This window comes from Sorex fumeus, unplaced genomic scaffold (assembly GCF_029834395.1).
Source record: "Sorex fumeus unplaced genomic scaffold, SorFum_2.1 ptg000061l, whole genome shotgun sequence".
Lineage (NCBI taxonomy): Eukaryota > Metazoa > Chordata > Mammalia > Eulipotyphla > Soricidae > Sorex > Sorex fumeus.
Genome location: NW_026606118.1, coordinates 44,081,658 through 44,107,294, shown reverse-complemented (window position 1 = coordinate 44,107,294; position 25,637 = coordinate 44,081,658). Strand labels below are relative to the sequence as shown.

At 48.1% G+C, this 25,637-nt stretch overlaps 1 protein-coding gene across 1 annotated transcript in view; it reads left to right on the top strand.

The window, feature by feature from the left end:
- Window positions 1-1,687: 1,687 nt before the first annotated feature.
- The window catches only part of ATP7B (ATPase copper transporting beta), a 67,367-nt gene continuing 43,417 nt past the window's right edge, over window positions 1,688-25,637 (top strand). The window contains exons 1-2 of the mRNA XM_056126240.1: window positions 1,688-1,923; window positions 18,542-19,760. Coding sequence (XP_055982215.1) covers window positions 1,696-1,923; window positions 18,542-19,760 — 1,447 coding nt within the window. The 5' untranslated portion in view covers window positions 1,688-1,695. The remainder of the gene's footprint in view (window positions 1,924-18,541; window positions 19,761-25,637) is intronic.

The following is a 25,637-nucleotide window of genomic DNA, read 5'->3' as shown; positions in this document are numbered from 1 at the left end:
GAATCCCAATAGACTTTTGGGTAGTCATTAAGGCCCCCTTGAAGCCATCAGGGTCCCAGGGTCCACGATGAGAAAGTGGCAGGGCCAGAGTGGGCTGGAGCGATAGTACAGCAGGTGAGCACTTGCCTTGTACACGACCGTACCCAGGTTCAATCCCCACCATCCCATATGGTTCTGAGCACCTCCAGGATTGATCCCTGAGTGTCGAACCAGGAGTAACCCCGGAGCATCGCTGAGTATGACCCCAAAACAACACAAACAGAACAAAACAAGGAGAAAGCGCCTGCCCAGAGCCTGCCCACGGACTCCCTGCTGGCCACATGGCCTCCAACTTGCCCTTCATTTTGGAGACTTCGCCAATTTGAATTTTCAGCCACACCCGGCGGTGCTCAGGGTTCACTCCTGGCAGTACTGAGAAACCATATGGGGTGCCGGGACTCAAACCTGGGCTGGCTGCGTGCAGGGCCAGCGCCTTTGGCCTGCACTGCCCCTTGGCCCTGGGTCACTCCTGGGTGTCTTGGGTGCTGGAGCTTCCTGACTGAGCACATGGGGGGGGGGGGGGTAAGACGCCACCCCACCCACCTTGTGGAATTGGCTTCCCTGAGTGCTTTTCAGGAGCCCAAGTCCCACAGAATCCATGAAAGGTGAGTGACCTGTGTCCAGTTCCTAGTGGCCTCTGGGGCCCTCCCTCCATCTGAGGGGCAGCAGTGCTTAGGGCAGGCAGGACATGGCAGGGTGGCAGAGTCCTCAGTGATTCTGAGCTCAGGAAACTGTGTTCTGAGGGGGTCTGAGTTCCCAGGGGGTGCCCCTTCTCCTTTGGCCACTTTTTTAGTGATAAGGAGTCACGCTTGGGCCACAGGGCCGTGGAGGCCCCCATACACTTGTGCCAGGAAGAGTTGCCAGGATTAGCAGCGGTGGGAATTGTTCCTGCCGGGGAGGATGGGGTGGGGAGAAAGAAAGGTTGAGCTGTGGGGATTACTGCAGCCGTTAGTCTCCTTGCGTTTATTCTGTGTAACCATCGGAGCCCCAGAACGGCCCGGCTCGCTTGGGCCGTGGCTCCTGGCCGTTCTGCTGCCCATGAAACCTGTGCTGTGCCGGCCAGTGAGTCTCTTGTGGGCTGTTGTCCCTGAAGTCAGGCCATCGATTCACGGCGGGAGCAAATCGAGCGGGAGACACGGAGCTTCCTTCCACCTTCTTGAAAATGCCGGTCGTGTTGTTGCCCAGGCAAGGGGCCTGTCCACGGCCAGCGAGGCAGCTGAAGTCATTTCAAGAAAGCGCTCCGAGTTGGCTCCTAGAAGGAAGTGGCGTTTGTCCCCGTTGTCCTCCAGGTGGGGGCTGTGGGAAGGCAGGCGGCTCAGCTCCTGAGCTGGGCTCCCGTCCCTGCTGGCCCAGTGTCCTGGCAGTGCCCGGTGGGTGTGCGCACGGCCGTGCACACAGACTCTCAGCGCTCAGGGCCGTGCCATGAGTAAGTGGGTGCCAATTGGTCGGGAGGATGTAGATAAACAAGAGTAAATATATACGCAGCCGTGTGCTGTGTGCCCAAGTCCCCGGAGCTGCCGGCTAGCCCCAGACTCGGCTGGCAGCCCCTCCTGGGTCAACTCAGCACAGAGCAGTGACTGCAGGCTTGCTTTGCCCCTGCCCACCCCATCTGGAGGACACTCCTGAAACGTTTCCTGCCTGCTGGGAACTGCTCTCATGGCGGGTGAAGGTGGGGCTGTGGACATAGCGATGCAGCCGACTGCGGGCCAGCCGGCTGAGAGCCCCCAGCAGTCCTTCTTGGCGACTCTGAGCGACCCCCAGGTCACCCTCCTGTCCGTCTGCAAGCGGTGGTCGTTCCGGAGGAGCCCCGGCACCCGGGCTGCTGTCCTGCCGCTGTCCCCGCAGGACGGTTGGAATGGGAGCCCTGAAGCCAGCTCCAGTCAGGTCAGTGTGGCCGGGGAGAAGGGGGCAGGGGGAAGGCAGGGGCTTGGCCCCAGGTTAGAAATGGAAGTTTCGGTCCCTCGGGTCTTTCGTATGAGGGGCCAGGGCTGGTGGATCTGGGTAGGGCAGCCAGCGGGAATCCTGGGAAGTTTCCTGAGATTAAGTTCATGGTCCGTCCTGCCTGGTTTCTGTTGCTTCATTTCTCTCGGGCTCTTTTGTAAGCCTTGGTGGAGCAAGTTTTCCAAAATTCAACTAAAATCAAAATAGAGAATTCCCACTTGATTTTATTTTAAAAACATGTGCTTGATTGTGTTCATCTTTATGGTCCAACTAAATAAATATTTTTAAAATGTTGAAAGAGAGAGAGACACAGACAGACAGACAGACAGACAGACAGCAGAGACAGAGAGAGAGAGAGAGAGAGAGGAAGGAAGGGAGAAAGAAAGCCAAACAGAATACCAGGTAGCTCCTTTTAAGAAAGTGCAAGTTTTCTTGACCTTCCAGGTCAGGTCAGGTTCCAAAGTAAGGCCAGGTAATGTTTCGTAAAATTAATTCCTTCTAGGGGCTGGAGAGATAGCACAGTGGGTAGGGCATTTGCCTTGTACGCGGCTGACCCGGGTTCAATTCCCAGCATCCGATATGGTCCCCTGAGCACCGCCAGGAGTAACTCCTGAGTGCAGAGACAGGAGTAACCCCTATGTATTGCTGGGTGTGACCCAAAAAGCAAAAAAAAAAAAAAGTAATTTCTTTTAGCAGCGGTTCTGTGGTGAGGTTGGTGGGCTGCATGAGTGTTCTTCGTTGCCATAGGTGGAAAAAATATTATATACTTTGCCTGCTCTAGCAGGTATTTTCTTCTGGTTTTAACTGCTAAAAAGTCCTCAAACCTAAAAGAAATTTAGCAGATGAGTTCTTTGCTATGCAAGTGATGTCTGTATGTTGAAGTTACGTGGATACTGAACAGAGAGACTCTGGATTTTGCATTTGTTGTCCGGTTTTTAATGAGGGCACAATTCTGCATTAAAGTATTGATTTTCAAATATTTTGGTGCACTAAGTTGGCAGAAGTTTTTTCCCAGGCACATTTAACAGCAGGTAGTATAAATTCATTGATCACTTGCTTTTAGTTTGGGTCCTTTTCTTTTATTTCGAGTCAGACTGAAGTGACAGATTTTTTTTTTTTATTGGAGGTATAAGGAAGGGGATTGCTACAACCCTCCAAACTACATCACCTATGAAATTTACTTTATTTTCAAAGCATCTATTTACTTTTCGTGTCCATGTCTCTTTAAGCTATATAACCACTAAGTAAAGTAACATATGTTAAAAAGATTTGGACTCCTGTAAAAATGGCAGAGTATTTAATCTGGCATTTCATATGTTGACCTTTTCTGCAGGAAAGTCAACCTTATATTTTTATTGTTTAAGGCATCATCTCTCACCTAGGGTTCACATGGTGCCCTGTGGGCTCCCAGGGCCACAGATGAAAGGTGCATAAATGGGGGGCCATCAGGCCAACTACTGGAACAGTTTGGGGTGTGGTACACAAGGAAAAAACAAGGTCAGAAGGGGGTCAAGGTCAAAAAATGGTTCAGAAACACTGACATATGATATCAATTATGAATTACTTTAGAAGATAAAGCTTGAGGCTTTAAAGGAAGTGTTCAAATTACTGACTTTATAGACTCCATCCTATGTCTCAAGTATTGAAACTTGAAGTGTTCTAGTGATTTCTATGGCCAGTCTCCTTTGACTGGGGGAGCAAGCTGAAGGTCCTTCTGCAGGTCCGGGCTGGGTTGTGGACCCCCTGCCTTGAGCAGCCCCAGCATCTCTCTGAGCTGAGGCCCCAGGCTGAAGGCCCAGCGGGGAGTGTGGGGCTCCTGGAGTGTGTGATTCCTCCCTGCCTGTGGAGTGAGAAGTGGTGCCTCTCGGGACTGTGGGGGCCTGCTGGGGACCGCATGAATACGGGATTCCCTGAATGATGGTTTTGGGTGCTGTTTCCAGCCCTGAGGTGTGTCGGGTAGGATGATGTCAGCCAGTTGATCTGCCTGAGTCGTAGTTCATTTTTTCCAAAGCTCTGGTCAGCTAGCTGATACATGCTCATTCTATAAAATAAATTCAAGGTGCAGCAAGAGGACTCTAGACAAGTTTAAAGAAGAAAATGAAAAGAGTCATGTGTTCCAGCCATTTCCCTACAGACATGTGATATGAGTGTGTATGCATGTATACAGGAGTATTTTTACTTGTAGGATCAGTTTATACATACATGTAATATTTGTTTCATTTTTGTAATTGTAATAATATACATGTAAATGGGCTGGAGCGATAGCACAGCGGTAGGGCATTTGCCTTGCACGCAGCCAACATGGCCGACCCGAGTTTGATTCCTCAGCACTCTCGGAGAGCCCGGCAAGCAACCGAGAGTATCTCGCCCGCATGGCAGAGGCTGGCAAGCTCCCCGTGACACATTCGATATGCCAAACACAGTAACAACAAAGTCTCCAATGGAGACGTTACTGGGCCCGCTCGAGAAAATTGATGAACAACTGGAGGACAGTGACCAGGACAGTGACATGTAAATATTTGGGGCTTCTTAGGCAGTGCTTAGGGGGCCTACGGGTTCCTCTGGTAATTCTTTGCACCCAAGCCTCTCCAGCTGTACTCAGAGCCCCACTAGGGCTGCACTTAGTGATGCTAAGGGACCATTGGTACCCAGTATTGAACCTGTGTTTCACTGTCACTATCCTCCCATTGTTCATCGATTTGCTCAAGCGGGCCCAGTAACATTGTGAGACTTGTTACTGTGTTTGGCATATCGAATACGTCATGGGTAGTTTGCCAGGCTTTGCCGTGCAGATGAGTTATTCTCGGTAGCTTGCCACGCTCACTGAGAGGGGCGGAAGAATCAAACTTGGGTCGGCCATGTTGGCTGCGTGCAGGCAAACGCCCTACCCTACCCGCTGTACTATCTCTCCAGCCCAAACCTGTGTTTAATAAAATAGAATTTATAGAATTTTACTTTTCTAGAGTCTTCTTGCTGCACCTTGAATTTATTTTATAGAATGAGCATGCAACGCATGAACCTCAGCCCCAGTATTCTCTCTCTCTACCTTACATTTTTTAACTTAATATTTTGTCGATATTTATATGCATATATGTGCATGTATGTATATGTACACATGTGCATACATATACACACCTATTTCATTGTTTTAATCACAAGTCCTACTCTTAGAAACATTTGGAATTATTTTTTAGGAAATAAAGTCAGTAGTGCTAAAATGGGGTAAATTTGAAGTCCCTAGTTTATGGTTACTGTGTCTGGCATATCGAATACTCTCGGTAGCTTGCCGGGCTCTCCGAGAGGGGCGGAGGAATCGAACTCGGGTCGGCCATATTGGCCGCTTGTAAGGCAAACGCCCTACCTGCTCTGCTATCTTTACCTTAGTTTATGGTACTAAAAAAAAAAACTAAAACCAAACTGTTAACAATATATTTACTTAACTGCGTATAAAGTTTGGTTTTCCTTTTATCAAGTTCTCTTTCTGACCCTGGATATTCTTTTTTTGGGTCACACCCGGCCATGCACAGGGGTTACTCCTGTCTTTGCACTCAGAAATTACTCCTGGCGGTGCTCAGGGGACCATATGGGATGCTGGGAATCGAACCCTTGTAGGCCACATGCAAGGCAAACACCCTACCGCTGTGCTATTGTTCCAGCCCCAGACCCTGGATATTCTTGAGTAACTTAATTAGTGTTTATTGGGTGGCAGGTACCTGGTTCACATCACATCATCTTATCATCTTTAAGAGCTACACAAAGCTGAGGTTGACAAGTCAGATGATTTGTAATTTCAGGGCTCTGTGAGGCAAGCCCCTTTCTTTTCCACTAGAACATGGGCATATTATTTAATTTAAAGGGAAAATAGTTTAGATATTTATAGTGAATGGAAAGTGAGTTTGCAGGGATTGCATTATTCACAAAAGCAGCAGGTAGCTGTTATGATGGGAAAAGTTTCAGAATTGTTTATGGTAAATAGATTTGTGTGCTTCTATTTTACATTTCTTATGTAATGTGGAGAGCATGCTGTACCATTTAGAATAAAGCCATGATGTTGACAAGCTGTAAATTTCTTCCTTTTAGGCAGCAGAGGGGATATGTCTTTCTTTGAAGTCTAAGGGAAAAAGACCTGAAGTCTAGGGCACTAGAGAGATAGCACAGTATGCGGGACTCTTGCTTGCATACAGCCAACCCTGGCATGAGCCCTGGCACCACCAGGTGTATCCCTTAGCTCAGCCAGGACTAAGCCCTGAGCACCAATGGGTGTGGCCCCCAACCCAAACTAAACCTAAACAAAAAAAATCTGGAATCTAGTAACCCACTCCCCTGGCACATTAGAATCTCACTCAGCGAGCTCAGAAACAGCAGGCCGGATTGAGCCAAGTTAGGTTCTGAGGTAGTTAGTTATGGAGGAGGGATGGGTATGGAGGGGAGCTTGCTAGCCAGCCAAGGGTACAGGGTGGGCCAGGTGGCCTGGTGTGCTGGCTCTGCTTTCACAGAGGTCCAGGCTTCTGCTCTGGGGCCATGGTCTCCTCCCAGATCCAGAACCACCAACTGGAACAGGTACCTGGTCCTCAGTTTCCCCACCCCTTCCTGGTTTGTGTTCTGCATGTGGGAGGATGGGTGGGAGAGGGTGAGAATTGCTTGTTCCAGCTGAAATTATAGAGAATTATAATATATATACTATACTTGATCTTAGCCAAAAGGCTATATATGTTTATATATATTTATATAATATAAATGTATAATAAATATATAATAAATAAGTATATATTTATTATATATTTATTATATAATAGAAATATAATATAATATATTAAATATATTTATATATATTGCACAGTAGTGCTGTCTTCCCGTTGTTCATCAATTTGCTTGAGTGGGCACCAGTAACGTCTCCATTGTGAGACTTGTTGTTATTGTTTTTGGCGTATTGAAATGCCACAAGGGGCTTGCCGGGCTGTGGCATGTGGGCGGGATACTCTCAGTAGCTTGCCAGGCACTCTGAGAGAGACGAAGGAATTGAACCCGAGTCGGCCACGTGCAAGGCAAACACCCTACCTGCTGTGCTATCACTCCAGCCCATATATATTATATACATATTATAGAGAGAGAATCAGTGATCCAAGCTCTAGCTCTCACCTTAAATTTTTTCTTTCCAAAGCACTGTAGCACTGTCCTCCCGTTGTTCATCGATTTGCTCAAGTAGGCACCAGTAACATCTCACAACAAATTGTGAGACTTGTTGTTACTGTTCTTGGCATATTGAATACGTCACGGAGAGCTTGCCAGGCTTTGACATGTGGGTGAGATACTCTCGGTAGCTTGCCGGACTGTCCGAGAGGGGCGGAGGAATCAAACGTGGGTCGGCCATGTCGACTGCATACAAGGCCTTACCCGCAATGCTACTGCTCCAGCCATCCTGTCTTTCCAAAAGGATGGAATAATTAATTTTTTTAGGTATAATTTTTCTGTATTCTTACTGATTGCCAACAAAGACATTAACCAGCAGACTCAATTAGCTGATAGAGTGTCACCAGGACAGCCCCCACCTCTGGCCCCCTGAACACTGCCTGGGGACTCCAAAAAATGTAGTGGTTAATTTTTAACTTAAATGTAAAGAAATTTAAAAATAGAGCATAGTCAAAAGTCATAATTTCATAATTCACGCAAAGATAGACTCAGTCTTACTACAAACACAAGGGTAAGTAAACCAATAAACCTGTTTCCTCATAAATTGAATCCAGTTTAGAGCGGGACAATCTCCATATGGGGCGGCTTGGGGAGGTTCTTGCTTGGAGTGCTCTCTCTCTCTCTCTCTCTCTCTCTCTTAATTGAATTACCATAAGATACACAGTTAGAAAGCTGTTCATGATTGGGTTTCAGTCATACATTGTTCCAACACTCATCCCCTCATCATTGTGCATTTCCCATCACCAATGTCCCCAGTTTTCCTCTCGCCCCATCCTCAGCCTGCCTCTATGCAGATACTTTTCTTTTCTCTCTCTCCCCTCCCCCCACCACCCCTCTCTTATTTTACGTTTGGGTACTGTGGTTCATAATACTGTCGCTGAAAGGGTTTCATGCATATTGCTTTATCTCCTTTTAATTTTAACACTTGGTTCTTGTCCAGAGTAATCATTTCCAATTGTCATTGTCATTGTCATAGTGGTCCCTTCTCTGTCCTAAATGCCCTCCCCCACAACTTATGGCAAGCTTCTATCATGGATCGGTCCTCCTGGCTGTCATTTCTACCGTCTTTGAGTATTGTTCTCATAGATATTTTTGTCTCTTGACCAGAGCTCCATATATGACAGGACTCTGATATCCAGTGAAGTTTCAGATAAGGCTGTGGAACTAGAGCCAGGAGTTACTCATTTACCCCGTAGCCAGGAGACCCCGCACAGCTCAGTAACCCTGGTCTCTTGCAATATTTTGCCTTTTTTGCCTTTTTTTACCTAAGAGTGGTTGCTGCCAGGGCTGGAGCAATAACAGCGGTTGGGGCATTTGCCTTGCACGCAGCTGACCCGGGTTTGATTCCCAGCATCCCATATGGTTCCCTGAGCACCGCCAGGAGTAATTCCTGAGTGCCGAGCCAGGAGTAACCCCTGTCTATCGCCAGGTGTGACCCAAAAAGAAAAAAAAAGAGTGGTTGCTGCCAGTATATTCTGTAGAGGAATATGGGCGTAAAGAGTAAGCGCTGATGTTCTACAGTTCATACAGTTTATACTTCTGCATGTTCTCTCGATGTGCCAAATGTGGCTGGAAGTAACAGAGTCAGGCCAGAGGTCAGGCTTCTCAGCCTCTCCTGGCCTCCCTTCGGACCCCACTCACCCTCTTTCTATTGAGCAGGTAGGAAAACACAAAATACCTTTATTATAGAGTTACCTTGAACATTAGGGATATGATGTGCTATCCTCATAAAATAGCACAGAGTCTGTATATATGAAATGTTAGGGCTTTTCCTCCTTTTTCCTTTGTTTTTGGACTCCTCCTGGCAGTGTTTGGGGCCTATTTCTATCTGTGCTCAGGAGTAATTCCTGGCGGGGTTCAGGGGATTATCTGTGGTGCCAGAGACTTGAACCAAGGTCAGTAGAATACAGGGTAATTACCTTCACCCCTTTCCTGTCGTTCCAGACTGCTTTTTGTTTGTTTGTTTGTTTTGTATTTTATTTCCATGAAAGTTCAGATATATAGAGTTGTATGGACTGGAACATTTTCATGTATATGTTAACACTATGGTCTCACAAGTCAAGGATATTAAACACTCTTCAAAATATAATAAGTTTCAAAAATAAGTAAGTAGGTGGCTGGAGAGATAGCACAGTTTGTAGCATACTTGTTTGCATGCAGCTGACCTGGGTTTGGTCCCCAGAATTCCATATGGTCCCCTGAGCAGCTCCAGGAGTGGTTCCTGACTGCAGGGCCAGTAGTAATCCTTGAGTATTGCCAGGTGTAGGCCCCAAACCAACCAACCAACCAACCAACCAACCAACCAACCAACCAAATAAACATACAAATTAAAAAACCCCAACAAAACTCTCTGAATAAGTGGGCTAATGGTACTCTACTTATGGCTGATAGTGACCCAGAGTAACAATGATGTTTGAAGTGGTTGGTGAGGGGGCCGAAGGGTCAGGGTCACATGCTTTGCATGTGGAAGGACTCAGTGCATGCCACCCCATCCCTATTGCCAACACTGCTGGCAATAACCTTGAGATCCCGAGCATTGCCAGGGTGCCCCCCCTGATAATCCCTACTGCCTCTGGGCCCCAACATCTAAATCTTTAGGCCTAGACATTGGGTTGACTAAGTACTGTGGGGATTAGCCCCTGGGGCCCCTTGAGAATTGCTTGGAAGTCCTCCCCATGCCCTCCACCCACTCCCCCCAAAAGCAGCTGGTGGGCTATTGCTAGAACAATAGTACTGTACGCAATTACCTTGCACGTGGCCAACCTGAGTTCTATCTCTGGCACCGTGCATGATCTTCTAAGCCCTGCCAGGAGTAATTCCTGAGTGCAGAGCCAGGAATAAACCCTTACCACTGCTGAGTGTGGCCCCCAAAACAGACCAAAAAAAGTAACTGGTGAATGTTTGGTTGTACATATGGTAGGGTTACTCTCTGATTTGTCACCTTAGCCTTTTTTTTTTTGCTTTTTGGGTCACACCTGGTGATGCACAGGGTTTACTCCTGGCTCTGCACTCAGGAATTACTCCTGGTGGTGCTTGGGGGACCATATGGGATGCTGGGGATTGAACTCGGGTTGGCCGCCTGCCAAGGCAAACACCCTACCTGCTGTGCTATCACTCCAGTTTCACCTTAGGCATTTTAAAAACTATCATTTATGGGCTTTTTTATTCCAGTTTGAATTTGAAAGCTTTCATCCAAACCTGTCATTGTTTTTCTTTTTTTTTTCCCCCTTCCGGTTTCTCAGTGGTGTCCAGGGGGCCACTCAGGCACGCATAGCCAGTAGTGCAGATCTGGCAGTTCAGTGACCAGGCCTCTGCTTTTGTGGTAGTGCTGGGGCCACCAGGGCCACTCCCAGCTTGTTGTGGGGACACACAGTGCTGGAGATGTGCTTCACTCCTTTGAGCTGTCTCCCTGGCTCATCACTGCTTTTCAGATTTCTTCTTACTTGACTTGCCAGTCTCAAGACCTTTTTTCCTCTCCAGGGCCCATCTTAGTAGAATGAACAGTTGATGTTCTTTAACATCTCTTTCTGTTGTGTTTTGTTTTGGGACCATACCTGGCAGTGCTCAAGGCTTACTCCTGACTCTGTTCTCAGGAGTCACTCTTGGTGGTGCTCAGGGGATCATATGTGGTGATGGGATTGAACCAAGGATGGCTGCATATGAAGAAAGTGCCCTGTCTGCTGTACTAGCTGGCTTTCCTTTCCTTTCCTTTCCTTTCCTTTCCTTTCCTTTCCTTTCCTTTCCTTTCCTTTCCTTTCTTCTTTTCTTTTGTGTTGATTTTTTATATATAATTTTATTTATTGAATCACCGTGAGAGCAGTTACAAAGCTTTCGGGTTTAAGTCTCAGTCATACAATGAAACACCCATACCTTCACCAGTGCCCATTCTCCAACACCAAAAACCCCAGTATACCCCCATCCCACATTGTCCCCCTACATGTGGGGCAGATGATTTCCACATTACTCTCTCTCTACTTTGATTCCATTCAATATTTGACAGCAGACCCACCATTATTATTTGGGATTTTACCCCAACACTCACATCTGCTGAAAAGGCAACAGTAGACAATTTGTTTTCTATTGCAGGTTATGAATAACATATGATGTCACATGGCTGCAGTAGTGACCGCGTGATTTTGAAATTCCGAAATTTTAACACTTAAATTAAAATGGTCCGGGCACTTGGCATTGCATTCCCCTTTGTTCTCTCTCTCTTTTTGGGTGTTGTGGTTTGCAAAAGAGGCATTGAGTGGCAATCATGTATGGTCTTCATAGCCAGCAATAGAAAACAAATTATTTCATGATGCCTTTTCAGCAGGTTTGATTGTTGGGGAAAAATTCCAAATAATAATGGTGCATCTTTTGTTGAAATAATGAATGTAATCAAAGTAGAGAGAGAGTTAAGTGGAAATCATCTGCCTCACAGGCACGAGGAGGGCTGGCATGGGAGGTATTTTGGGGTTCTTGGTGGTGGAAAATATGCACTGGTGAAGGGATAGGTGTTTGATCATTGTATGAATGAGACTTAAACCTGAAAGCTTTGTAACTGTTCTTATGGTGATTCAGTAAATAAATTTTTAAAAAAAAGGTCCAGACACATTTCTGCCAAAAATCTGCTGGGTTTCGAGATTTGTTTCTGAGTCTCTGGGATCATGTCCATTAAGCAGCTTGATCAGGAGCCAGAGAGGCCGTTCATGGGCGGCGACTCAGGGTCTCGTTGGGAACGGGGAGGAAAGGGCCAGCTCTACCCCCATCCCATGAGGCCCCACGTGTCTCATCACTGTGGGCCCAAACCTGACTATCCAGTCGCCTCTGGAGGATGACGGCACCTGGCCGCCAGGGGAAACAGGCCAAGGCACGAAACCTATTGCCACCTGGGGTGGCCCGGCACCAGTAACCTACTGCAGGGACACATTTCTGCCCAAAGCCGCTGGGTTTTGCAATTTGTTTCTGAGTCTCTGGGATCATGGCCGTTAAGCAGTTTGATCAGTAACCAGAGAGGCCATGCCTCCAATTATATAGCTGAGCCAGAGGTAGTTTGTGGGTGTGTCTCCCACATACCTAATTTTTGGTTGTTTACTTTCTTGGTAAACTTTGTCCCAAGTTTCTGGGGTCTGGCCAAAGGCACAGCAGCAATTTTGGGGTATCTAGAAGTCTGAAGGCACCACCAGGGTGCTGATACATTCGCCTCCCAGGTACAGATTGACCTGCTGGTGGCACCATACCCCCCTGGCTTTTCTTTAAAAGGCTCTGATACTCATCAAATTTTATGTGACGTAGGAGGTTGGAGAGGTAGAAAAGAGAAGTATGTTTTTATATTTCCCTTTGTGGCTTGTGTGGTTTTGGCCCTTTCTAATCCAGATGCCTACCATAGTCATAGTGTATTAAAGATTCAGAAGTTAGCAAGAGCTCTTCTCCAATTTAATATTGAACCTGCAGAAAATATACCAGTATTTTTGTTCTCAAAGAGTACATATTCAGCGAAACTGATATCAGACTCGGGACTCTGCAAGTTCTCCCTTGGACAGACAGGGTCTGATGTCTAACAAACATTGATGAACTCATTAGAAGCTCCCACCCCTAACAATTGTCTTAATTTAAGAATGAGATTTGAGGCTTGAGAGATAGTACAGCAGGCAGGGCATTTGTCTTGCACGTGGCTGACCTGGGTCTAATCTCCAGCACCTCACCTGGTCCCCTGAGCACCACCAGGATTAATTTCTGAATGCAGAGACAGGAGTAACCCCTGAGCACTGCTGTGTGGCCCCAACACCTCCCCCCAAAAAGAATTAGATTGAAGGCAAACATGATTGCACACACACATGAACATATCCACACATATGTGTACACACACACACACACACACTTATACCATGTGCTTACTTTTAAAGGACGAGGGAGATAGCTCAAAGGATTGGAGCTTGCATTCTATTCCCGATTCAATCCCTGGCACCAAATGCCTACCCATCTCCCAGTCCAAGCTTAGAGTAGCCTCTGGAACCTATAGGGATAGCCCCCAAGCAAAAACAAGTTAGAAAAATGGCAGCTGAAATTATGAAGTTGTTTTCCAAACTATTGTTGTTCAACCTTTCACACCTGGGACCAGTGGCTTGAAACCATTGTTCTAAACCAATAAGTGCTCTGGTTGCAGAACTTTGTCTTCTATAACTATTTGTCCAAGCTGTAGAAACCTGCTTGTCTGAAATACATCTGAGTTGTTGTGTGCTACAATTAAATGGTTTCTAATACTTCTGCAAACCTTTTTTTGCAGAAGCATGAACCAATAATGCAGGGATTAAGAACCAGCACTGTGACTTGAAGTTTGATGAGTTACAGCTAGAGCTGGGACCACAGAAGAATGTGCTTGGCAGTAAATCATGAGGGATTTAGTTTTTCAACAGACTAAGAGCTCTTATCATCGGAGGAAATTTCTGCTTATTAGGATATTACAGTGCATGTCATTGAATATCACTTAGTTTTACTTTTATCCTATGCAGCTGAACAAGTATTTAATTAATACCAATTATAGTCTCTTCACTCATCTGAATCCCCTTTGTTCTCATGTCTTTTATTTTCATTTGGGGGGGATAGGATTTGGGTCACACTTGACTGTGCTCAGGAGTTACTCCCAGTAGCTCAGGAGACTGTGTAGTGCCAGGAACTGACCCCAGCCTCCTGCACACAGAGCACATACTCCATCCTTCAGGTGTCATTCGCCCCATTATTTTAATTTTTAAATGAAGTATCTCGTGCACATTGTACAGTAAGTTGTAGAACGAAGATAACGCCTTCCCATTCCCCTGACTCAGCCACCTTTTGCTGCCCAGTTTTCTCAATTCTGCGCCAGTTTCTTATGTATTCTTCTTGAGGTAATCCTTGCCCATGTAAGCAGCTGTGTGTAGGATATTCTAAACCCTCACAAATATTGCTAGCAACCTCTGATAGATTTGTATTCAGTGCGCTTGGCCCTGTGACTGGGCCCTGTGATTAAGGTGATGGTTATAGATTCAGCAATAGCAGCAAGTGAGTTGCAGGAAGGAGTTTGAGAAGTGTGGGAGGTTGGGGCTGGTTCTGTGGGAATGTTTACGATTATGACACTCTTCTCAGAACCCAGAGGCCACCACTGTGAGGTACCCAATCCAGCCATGTGGAGAGGCTACATGCAAGAAAACTAATATCCCTGCCAACAGCCAGCAAGATGCCAGCAGCATCTTGGCAGCCCAGTGATGAATGACCCATCTACTGGAAGTGGCCCCTCCAGTCCCATTCAGACCACCCCAGAAGATGCTGCATCTATCAGAGGAGCTTTCCCTGCTGAGCCCTGTCCCAGCTGTAAAACTGTGAGCTCTTCTTACAAGCCACTAGTTTTGGTCTGCTCTGCAGCAGTTGATAACCTAAGTGCTGTGTACACCATATATACCATCTTTTTCATTGCTCTGTGTATTGGTTATCAGTCTGACTCAGTACATATTTGCCTCACACACCCTCCCACTTAACTTTTTAAATTTAATTTAATTTTTTATAAGGTAGTTCACAATATTCGATTGCATTTAATATTAGAACAACAATCACACCACCTTTCCATCACCATATTTCGGATGTTTTCATTCTGAACCCTAACCCCTGCCCCAAAGCAGACCCGAAATAATTTATTTTCTATTGTTTGTTATGAATAAACTGCTAAAAATGCTTCAGAAAAGTTTCCTTAGAGGAAAGTGTGTGACGATTGTTGTATTTCACTCAGGGGCCATTAAGCCCTTCTATAAGAGATTACTAACATGGAACATATTGTTAAAGTTTGAGCCTTGTGTGTATATGTATATATAATATCTGTAAAAATATATTTCCCTCTAAGATTGGTTGCCTTCTACTTTATTTCTATTTTTATTTAATTTAATTTTTTTAATTGAATCACCGTGAGAAGTTACAAAGCTTTCAGGTTTAAGTTTCGGTCATACAATGATCAAACACCCATCCCTTCACCACTGCACATTTTCCACCACCAAGAACCCCAGTATACCCTCCATCCGACCCCTCCCCCTGCCAGTGTGGCAGATGATTTCCACTCTACTCTCTCTACTTTGATTACATTCAATTTTTCGACAGAAGACCTACCATTATTATTTGGAATTTCCCCCCAACATTCAGACCTGCCAAAAAAGCATCATTAGATCATTTGTTTTCTATTGCTGATAGTGAAGAGTATATGATGTTGCGGGGCCGCAATAGCAGCCATAAAATTTTGGATTTCTGATGTTTTAGTAATGAAGTTCAGAGGGATTTCTGCCAGAAGCCACTGGGTTCTGGGATTGGTTTGTGGCCTCTGGGATCATGGCCATTCAGGAGCCGGAGGAACTGTTTGTTGGCAGCAACTCGGGGTCTCATCGGGGCAGGGAGAAGGACCGGTTCGAGCCCCCATCCCTCAAGGCCCTGCGTGTGTTGTCACTGCAAGCGTGTGCCTCTCAGTCCAATAGGCTCTGGAGCTATAGCACAGCGGGTAGGGCGTCTGCCTTGCACGCAGCCAACATGGCCGACCCGAGTTCGATTCCTCCGTCCCTCTCGGAGAGCCTGGCAAGCTACCGAGAGTATTCGATATGCCAGACACAGTAACAACAAAGTCTGCAATGGAGACGTTACTGGGCCCGCTCGAGCAAATCGACGATCAACGGGAGGGCCTTTACCTTTTACCTTTTACCATGAGGTACAGTTGTAGATTTACAATTTTTTGTGCTTGGGTTTCAATTATACAATGATCAAATACCCATCCCTCCACCAGTGCCCATTTTCCACCACCATGGATCCCAGTATCCCTCCCACACCCATCCCCCCATCCCACCCTGCCTCTGTGGCAAGGCATTCCCTTTTGTTCTCTCTCTCCTTTTGGGTGTTGTGGTCAGGAAGCAGCCTTTTTTATTCCCAGGGCCATCTCTCTGGCCTTTAGAGTGATTGTCTATGAAAACATTTTAAAATAATTTTTCATTTCAAACCAACCAATCATTTTCTTTGTGACTACAAATGAACATTTGTATAGTCAGTTTTATTTCTTTGTTATTTATTTACTTGGGAGCTTCCCAAGCAGTGTGGGGCCCAGTGCCACTCCCAGCTATATTCAGGCCCATGGTGGGTTTGAATTGGGTTTGAGTTCTGTGGTGCGAGGGTCATCAGGGCCACCGGCTGGACTTTGGCAGCCGCAGTGTTCTCTCTCCAGCCCTTTGAAGTCTCTCCAGGCCCCCATAGCCTGTTTTAAAAGTTGTTCCAGGGACCAGAGCAATAGCACAGTGAGTAGGGTATATGCCTTGCTCGTAGCTGACCGGGGTTCAAGCTCTGGCATCCCATATGGTCTCCTGAGCACCACCAGGAGTTATACCTGAAGTGCAGAATCAGGAGTAACCTCTGAGCACTGAGTATGACATCCCCAAATACGCCCAAAATAAAAAGTTAGTTCAAGGTTCACCTTGTTAAGCTACTCAAAAACTGAACTTAGTGATCTATTGCATAGATAGAGGCATAGAGGAGGTTGGTGTGCATTGTTGAGATTTACTTGAAGATAAGCTGGTATGTATACATGTACAGTGGCATGCATTTAAAGAAAATAGATCATGTATCATTTATGAAGATCTGAACAACTTTTTGAAATATAAAAGAATCACTATCACTATCACCCCTCTATTCATCAATTTGTTCGAGTGGGTGCTAGTAATGTCTCCATTCGTCCCTCTCATGTGCTAATGTAGCCCGATGACATAATGGGGGCTCTTTCAGGGACAGGGGAATGAGTATCATCATTGTTACTGTTTTTGGCATATCGAGTACGCCACAGGTAGCTTGCCAGGCTCTGCTGTGCAGGTGGGATGCTCTTAGTAGCTTGCCGGGCTCTCCAAAAGGGATGGAGGCTTTGGGGGAAGCCTCTGATCACCTTTACAGGTATTCCCAGTCAGGCATATATGCATATATATGATACTCACTAATCCCATCAATGGCCAAGACTCAGAGACTATAAAATCCAGCTCCCGGAACCTCATTCGCGGCCGCGCGACATCTTATCAGGACATCTTTTTATGACATCTTATTATCTCATTCCTACTTTGGACAAACTTGCAGGCTATCGAATGTAGCCTGCCCACAGGGCAGAGTCTGGCAAACTCCCCGTGGCGTACCAAATATGCCAAATACCAGTAACAATGATGGGTCTCATTCTCCTAAAGAGCCTTGAATATAATCTCAGGGCTAGGATGAAAGAGACGTTACTGGGGCCTGCTCGAGGCAATCGACGAATAACAGGATGATGAATGAATGAATGAATGAATGATACTCACTTAATTGGGCAGAGCACCTGCAATGTAGGTAATGGCCTCGGCTGTTCTGAACACCTAGGGGGGCAGTGACACTTGGTGGAGGCAGAACAGAGAAGTTTCTTCTTAAACTTCACTTCCTGTTCCTCCAGCCTACCTTGCGACCCTCGCCCATTGCTGCCTATCGTCTTGCTCACGCATAGTTATTTCCCCTGATACCCAGCAGACCTTGTTGATGCCAGGACCTGGAGGTGGGCCTTTGCAGCACGTGGCCTGGGTGGGTACCAGGCTGTAATGCCTGTTGAGAGAATGGAGTAGACAGCCCACGTGAAGAAGCGGCATCAGGTGGTGTCCGCTCCTGACCTTTACATTGCAGCAGGAGCCCCAGTGTTTGAGTTGCCAGGACTGAGTTCCAGGTATCCGCTGGCATGGGAAGAGGCTCTCTTGGGATGTCTGTCCCTCCACTGGAGACCACTGTGTGTGCCCCTGCGGTGGGGTTCCCTGTGTTTGCTGTGTGCATGGGAGCTCCATCACGCCCTCCTCCTTTCCTGCAGAAAACTCCGAGCCTCCCACCCTGAGGAGGAAGAAAAGTGTTTCATTCAGGCAGGCCTATGGCCTCAAGGTCTTAGCTAGAATGCAGAGCTGAGCCCAAGAACCCCAGCAGTGGAAGGAACCCTTCCAGCCCCCATTTTGTCGAGAAGGAACACATCCAGCCCTCTTTATCGCTTTCCCCAACCTGTGTTTCATGCTACTCTCAGGCTTTCAACACCATGGTCTTGTTTTCTGGTTTTTTTTTTTTTCTGCATCAGACAGGCTGAGGTATTTGTGAAAATATTGAGTTCTGGGCCTGAGTGGTAGCAAAGAGCCCTCAGTAATTGCTTTACACGTGACCAACTCTGATTCAGTCCTAGGTATCCCATACGGTTCCCCCAAGCACCTCTGGGAGTGAGACCTGAGTGCAGATTCAGGCATCAACCCTAAGCACCACTGGGTACAGCTCCCTTACCCCCACCCACTCAATAAAATGAAGAAAATTCTGAGCTGTGAGTATAAAAACTTGTGGCATCTTTTCCTTTTAGGTCCTCTCTAACCTCTCAGTACCAGCCCGGGCCTGGGAGCCAGCAATGAAGCAGAATTTCGCCTTCGACAACATTGGCTACGAAGACGGCCTGGAAGATGCCTGTCCTCCCCCGACCACCACTGGCGCCATCAGCATCCAGGGCATGACCTGCCTGTCATGTGTTCAGTCCATCGAGGGCAGGATCGGCCACCTGCAGGGCATTGTGAGCATCAGGGTCTCCCTGGAACGAGGCAGCGCCACGGTGGAGTACTTGCCTTCAGTCCTGAGCCTGCAACAGATCTGCCGTCACATCGAGGACATGGGCTTTGAGGCCCGACCCATGGAGGCCAAGGCTGCCTCCTGGCCTTCGAGGTCGGAGCCGGCACTGGAGGCCGTGGTCAAGCTTCGGGTGGAGGGCATGACCTGCCAGTCCTGCGTCAGCTCCATCGAAGGCAAAATTGGGAAGCTGCAAGGTGTGGTGAGGATCAAGGTCTCACTCAGCAACCGTGAGGCCGTCATCACCTACCAGCCTTACTTCATCCGGCCCCAGGACCTCCGGGACCATGTCAATGACATGGGCTTTGAAGCTGTGATCAAGAACAAAGGGACTCCTTTGAGCCTAGGACCCACTGCTATCCAGCGGTTAAGGGACAACAATTCCAAGACACCTGTAGCTTCTGCCAACCAGAATCCCAGTAACACAGAGACCCTGGGGAACCCAAGGACTCCCTTGGTCCCTCTGGAGCTGAGAGTGGAGGGCATGCACTGTAAGTCTTGCGTCCTGAACATCGAGGAGAACATAGGCCGGCTCCCGGGGGTCCAGAGTATCCACGTGTCCTTGGAGAATAGAGCTGCCCAAGTGCAGTATGACCCTGCCCGTGTCTCCCCAGAGGCCCTGCAGAGGGCCATCGAGGCGCTGCCACCTGGGAACTTTCAAGTTTCTCTTCCTGAGGGGAGCAGGACAGACGGTGGATCTCTGGGCCGCTCCCTAGCACCTCCCCAGCACCTGCCAGGGCAGGATGTGTGCTGTACCACAAGGCTTGCCATTGTTGGCATGACTTGTACGTCCTGTGTCCAGACCATTGAAGGCGTGATCTCGCAGAAGAAAGGGGTGCGGCAAATCCTGGTCTCCCTGGTTGAGGGAACTGGAACAATTCTCCACGATCCCTTTGTGATTAACCCTGAGGAGCTCCGAGCTGCTGTAGAAGACATGGGATTCGAGGCTTCTGTCATTCCTGGTGGGTAGTCGCTGCATGCCAAGTGCACCGTGGCTCAGTCGCCTTTCCTTTGTGTCTGTTTGACAGTTTGCCCTCGCTCCGATGAGTGGGTCACACTTACTTCCTTTCATGGTACTGATGGCCATTGCATTAGGCAAATTTCCCTCCTGTCTTTTTTTGTTTGTTTGTTTGTTTGTTTGTTTGTTTGAGGGCTATGCCTGGAGATACTCAAAGGTTACTCCTGGCTCTGCACTCAGGAATTACTCCTGGCAGTGCTCAGGACACCATATAGGATGCCAAGGATTGAAGCCATGTCAGCTTCAGGCAAGGCAAATGCCCTACCCGCTCTGCAGTCTCTTTCCTCCTTTCCCTGCTATCTTCAGTGTGTTAGGATCCAATTTTTCCCAAATGTTTAGATTTCGCCTCTCACTGGGCTGCAAGAAGTCACACTTCTTGGTTTTGGGGTTGCTCTGCCACTAGGAACCCAGATTCTGAGTTCTTTTAAGAATCAAGTCGTTCTCTCTCCAGTGGGACTTGCTCGCTTAAACTGAGATGCCCCCACCCCCACCCCTGGCACCTGCAGGGCTTGCAGGCTGGCCACCTGGAACTGGCCTGTTGAAGGGGGAAATTAAGGCAAGGCTCTCAATTAGCATGTCACTGGAGTGTTCAGGGAACCTTCCTGTCATTGAGAAAACATCCCAGAGGAGATTTGGGAGAAAGAGGGAGCAAGCAGGAGCCTGTGGTAGGGGTAGGAGATGGGACTGGGTGAGCCCCCTCCAGGAGCACATGAACCAACTTTGGGGGCTTAGGATGGTGAGTGGGAGTGAGGCAGGGAGAGGGGCTGGGAACCCCTAGTTTCTGAGAAGCAGCAAAGAGAGGGTGATGAGATAGGGGCGGGGGAGGGGCAGTGCTGGACTAGGGGCGAACCCCTCCTATGAGACTTGCTTATGGGGGGGGGGCGGAAATGGAGGTCTCCTTGGTGATTTTAGTCCAAAGGAAACAGACTAGAGCCTATGATGTTCAGGGGACCCATGGCATCAGGTGCACTGTGAGATATAACAGGGGCAGGTGGGTGTGTGGAGTGGGGAGAGGGCGGAAGTAGAGGGCGAGCATGAGACTAATGTCGAGGTCAGTGTCACTGGAGTGTGTGTGTGTGTGTGTGTGTGTGTGTGTGTGTGTGTGTGTGTGTGTGTTGGGGCCTGGGATGCAGCCCAAGCTGAGACATATTCTGGGCGACAGTGAGACCCCTGAATTCTGGGGGTGAATGGGGGTGAGTCTGCAGACTGGAGTGAGAGCTAGTGGGGGGGAAGAGGGAGAAAGGGGGAGAGGAAGGGGGAGAGAGGGAGGAGACACTGGTTGAGGGAAAAGGAGGCTGCTGAGGCGAGACGAGGGTGGAGTTCTGGGAATAAAGGCAGGCGGGAGTTGAAGGAGGTTGAAGAGGCTGATTTGGGAGAAGGTCCTTGGCAGCCTGGGCAGGAGCTGCAGGGCCAGGTGAGGTGGGAGCCGGGCGTGTGGGGAGGAGCTGGTGGGGCTGGGGCAGACTCTGGGAGGCCAGGCAGGGAGGGCAGGGCAGGGCTGGGTGATAAGGAGGGACAGCTCTGTGGGTGTTTGTGCTTTCGCTGTTTAGACCCCAAGATCCAGCCTCGGTTGGTGTGCAGGGTAGATGGGTGTGGGCAGCCTCCCCGGTGCTGACAGCAGCTGCCCAGTGCTGTTGGGGCTCCTGGGCCCAGCTCACGCCCTTCTCCGTGGCCAACTGCAGTAGCTGGGATTCCCCGTTGCACTTTTCCTGTGGCACTGAGGCGGTGTGGCTCTGGAGAGTGGGCTCCGGAGAGACGTCCCTCACCACACTGCTGCAGGGAGCGGTAAGTCATGCGGAATGGCCTGGTACCATTCCACGCTCTGTCTTTTGCACCTAGTTTCAGGAAGGACTTTCTTTTTCAAACAGAAAACTCACAATAGGGCAGTATGTTTCCACAGTAGGGAAAAGAAACAGTCTAGAGAGCCGTTTCTCATGGACCCCAAGATATTCCAATGGGGGCTACTGGTGAAATTCATGTAAAGAATTTCAGAGGGGCCAGAGCACTGGATTAGGGGACCAACAAGTAGGACAAGGGGAGGGGGTACTGTCTGGTCATAGGAAGTAAACAAGGGCAGGAAGTGGCCCCAGTTAGAAAAAGGTTGAGAAATATTGGCCTAAAGTCGGCCTTTATTTATTTGAGGTATAAAATATTTTAACTAACGGTCAAGTTATTGCAATAAAAAGAAACTTTGCATTAAAGTCCCTAATCCGCCACTCAGTGCCTCTTTTGCAAACCACAGCACCCAAAAGGAGAGAGAGAACAAAAGGGAATGCCCTGCCACAGAGGCAGGGGGGATGGGGGGGATGGGGGGTGGGAGGGATACTGTGATCCATGGTGATGGAAAATGGGCACTGGTGGAGGGATGGGTACTTGATCATTGTATAACTGAAACCGAAGCACAAAAATTTGTAAGTCTACAACTGTACCTCATGGTGTTTCACTAATAAAAATAAAAATTTAAAAAAAGTCCCTAATACCAAATGCCTGGGTTTGATAAATATTGTTCAGATAAACGACGAATAATGTTTTAGTCGGTTTGCCTGAACTTTCTGATAAACAGAGCAGTGTTCTGGTGTAAGTATATCCTCATGCTATCCTGGGACATATTGTACTGAAACATGATGGGTTGCGTTTCTGAAATTCAGGTTTAGCTGTCTGGACTTCTTGTATTTAACCAGGTTTAGTGCTGGGAACTACTTTTTCTAGCCTCTTAGATGCTAAAGAGCACTGTTTGTATTTGACGGGGCTTCTGTAATGCCCAGTGCTGTACAGGACTCGAGTGAGCACTTGTCTCATGGTGGGGTCTGTGAAGGAAATGGAAGAACCCCTGAGTGGTGACAGGCAGGGCCGCAGGGAGCTCAAAGGGTGACAATTTTTTTTGAGCCACACCCAGTGGTGCTCAGGGCTTACTCCTAGCTCTGCGCTCAGGGATCACTCCTGGAGGGGCTTGGGAGGCCTTATGGGGTGCTAGGGAGGGAAGCCAGGTGCAAAGAAAGCACCTTCCCTACTGTGCCATCTCCTCGTTCCCAAATGGGGACTGCATTTTACAAGCCACTGCTTGCTCCCAGGCTGCAGGGGCTGAGGAGAAGGGGCTGGAGGGTCTGGTGGGATAAGAGTCGGGGTCTAGTAGTCAAGAGGGGGCGACTCTCTGTCTTCCTCCTTCCCGTGCTTCCATTTCTCACTCGTTGCTTCCGTTGTGCCAATCTAACCCGAAATCAGTTGTCATGAAAGCCTAAAAAAAGTAGTGTGCAGGGCTCAGCCCCAGTGGGAAAGGACGGTGGGTACAGATGGGGACGATCCATTGAGGCATTAAGATTAGGTGAGAGGGGAGCGGTAGGTTTCAGTCAGTTCTTTGACAGCAAAAATACCTTGAGATGGGGCGGGGCGTGGGGTGGATTTTGGGTTGGGGGGCACACCTGGAAGTGTGCATGGGCTATTCTCACTCCTCAGTGCCCCCATCAGAGCCTGGGCGGAATCATTGGTAGTGCCAGGATGAAACCAAGGTTGCCAACAGGCAAGGCAAGTGCCTCAGTCCTTGTTCAGTGTCCACCCTCCCAGATGGTGTAGGAGGCTGCTCTGCGCTGCCCGATGGCTGGCAGAGGGAGTATGTTTCTGATGAATGGGCAGGTGCGTGGCACGAAGGCTCCGCGTGCTGGTCACTGGGAAGGGCACAGATGCAGGTCAGCACTGGCCCGGGCCACTCCTCATTCACAGCCACGCAGGCCACAGAGACCTGTTACCCAAGGTGGTTTAGAATAAAGGCAACAAGGTGTAGGGAAGGAATGTGACTGATTTGGAAGAGGTTTGGGGGCCACTCCCAGCAGTGCTCGGGGCTTACTTCTGGCTCTGCGCTCAGGAATCACTCCTAGGAGGTTCAGGGGAGCTTACAGGGTGCCAGGGATTCAAACAAGTTTGGCTGAGGCAAGTGCCGTAGCTTCTGTAGTACCTCTCTGAGCCTGATGTCTGGAGCGGCTCATGGAACTCTGGGAACCGTTTTGCTAACGATGCTGGGTTATTGCAAAGGGTCTAACCAGAACGGCCAAGTGGGGAAGCGGTGGAGCCTGCATTCTTGGGGGGGACCCTCTTGCTCTGTGCCATGGCTCACCAACCCGGTCTCTCCACACCTCCTCCTTGAGGGATCTGATGGGAGCTCGGCACACAGGTGTGATGAAGTCACTGACCCTAGGTGAGTCAACTCAGTTTCCAGCCCTTCTCCTCTCGTAGGATCGGAGAGTAGATGGGGAGGCTGAAAGTTCATGCCTCTGGTCACACTCACTGGCTGTCAGCCTGTCCATAGATGCAGTCCAGTAAGTCACTGCATTGAAAGAAAGGCACTTCCAGCACTCTCACCAGAGGACATTTCAAGGGATTTTGCAATCCTATGCCAGAAGTTGGAGGAAAATCAAATACATATTTAACACTGTAGCACTGTTCTCCCGTTGTTCATTAGTTTGCTCGAGCAAGCACCAGTAATGTCTCACAACAAATTGTGAGACTTGTTGTCACTGTTTTTGGCATATTGAATACGCCATGGGGAGCTTGCCAGGCTTTGCTGTGCGGGCAAGATACTCTCAGTAGTTTTCCGGGCTTTCTGAGAGGGGCAGAGGAATAGAACTCAAGTCGGCCGCATGCAAGGCAAATGCCTTACCCGCTGTGCTATCGCTCCAGCCCAAATACATATATATATTCCAAATAAATACATGTTTAGTATTATTATACTGAATAAAATATTCCCTAAAGGACAAAATACTGTTAAAACTTTTAATTTATAGCACAGCGGTAGGGCGTCTGCCTTGCACGCAGCCAACATGGCCGACCCGAGTTCGATTCCTCCGTCCCTCTCGGAGAGCCCGGCAAGCTACCGAGAGTATCTCGCCCGCACGGCAGAGCCTGGCAAGCTCCCCGTGACGTATTCGATATGCCAGACACAGTAACAACAAAGTCTCCAATGGAGACGTTACTGGGCCCGCTTGAGCAAATCGATGATCAACGGGAGGGCCTTTACTTTTTACTTACTTTACTTGTCACCTTCTCGGTGACCCTGAGCAGGAGTCTGGGACCACTCAGTGATTTTCAGCCTGTGGTGCCAGGCCTGATGGTTAGTTGCTTAGGCCTAGATGTGTGATGCTTCTTATGGTGCTGGATGGGGGAAAGGCATATGGTACCATGGATTGATCTGGGGGCCTTGAGTTACCATCCTGAATTATCTCCATGGCCCCTTGCTAAAATTGTTGACAGCATTATTTGATTAGGAAGGCTAGTAATAGAAGACTAGTACCGGGTTGGGGACATGGGGTGAGATTGAACTGGTACAGTTGGGTTGAAGGATGTAGGAGGCAGACAAGACTTTGTGACCACAACATCGATTTTGTGAATTTAAAATCTAAGGGGTATCACTGTATCACTGTCATCCCGTTGTTCATCTGTTTACTCGAGCGGGTGCCAGTAATGTTTCCATTCATCCCAGCCCTGAGATTTTAGTTTGCTCATCTTTCCCAATGATTGGAGGCACTTTCAGGGTCAGGAAAATGAGACTTGTTATTGTTACTGTTTTTGGCATATCGAATACACCACTGGTAGCTTGCCAGGCTATGCTGTGTGGGCGGAATACTCTCGGTAGCTTGCTGGGCTCTCCGAGATGTATCTATATCTATATCTATATCTATATCTATATCTATATCTATATCTATATCTATATCATCTATATATTTCCCTCTATGATTTGTTGCCTACTACAAATCTACTACAAAAATCTAAGAGTTATAGTAGTTAATTTCAGTGATGACCAAGATCAGGAGAGTAAATGTGTTCTGTAGGT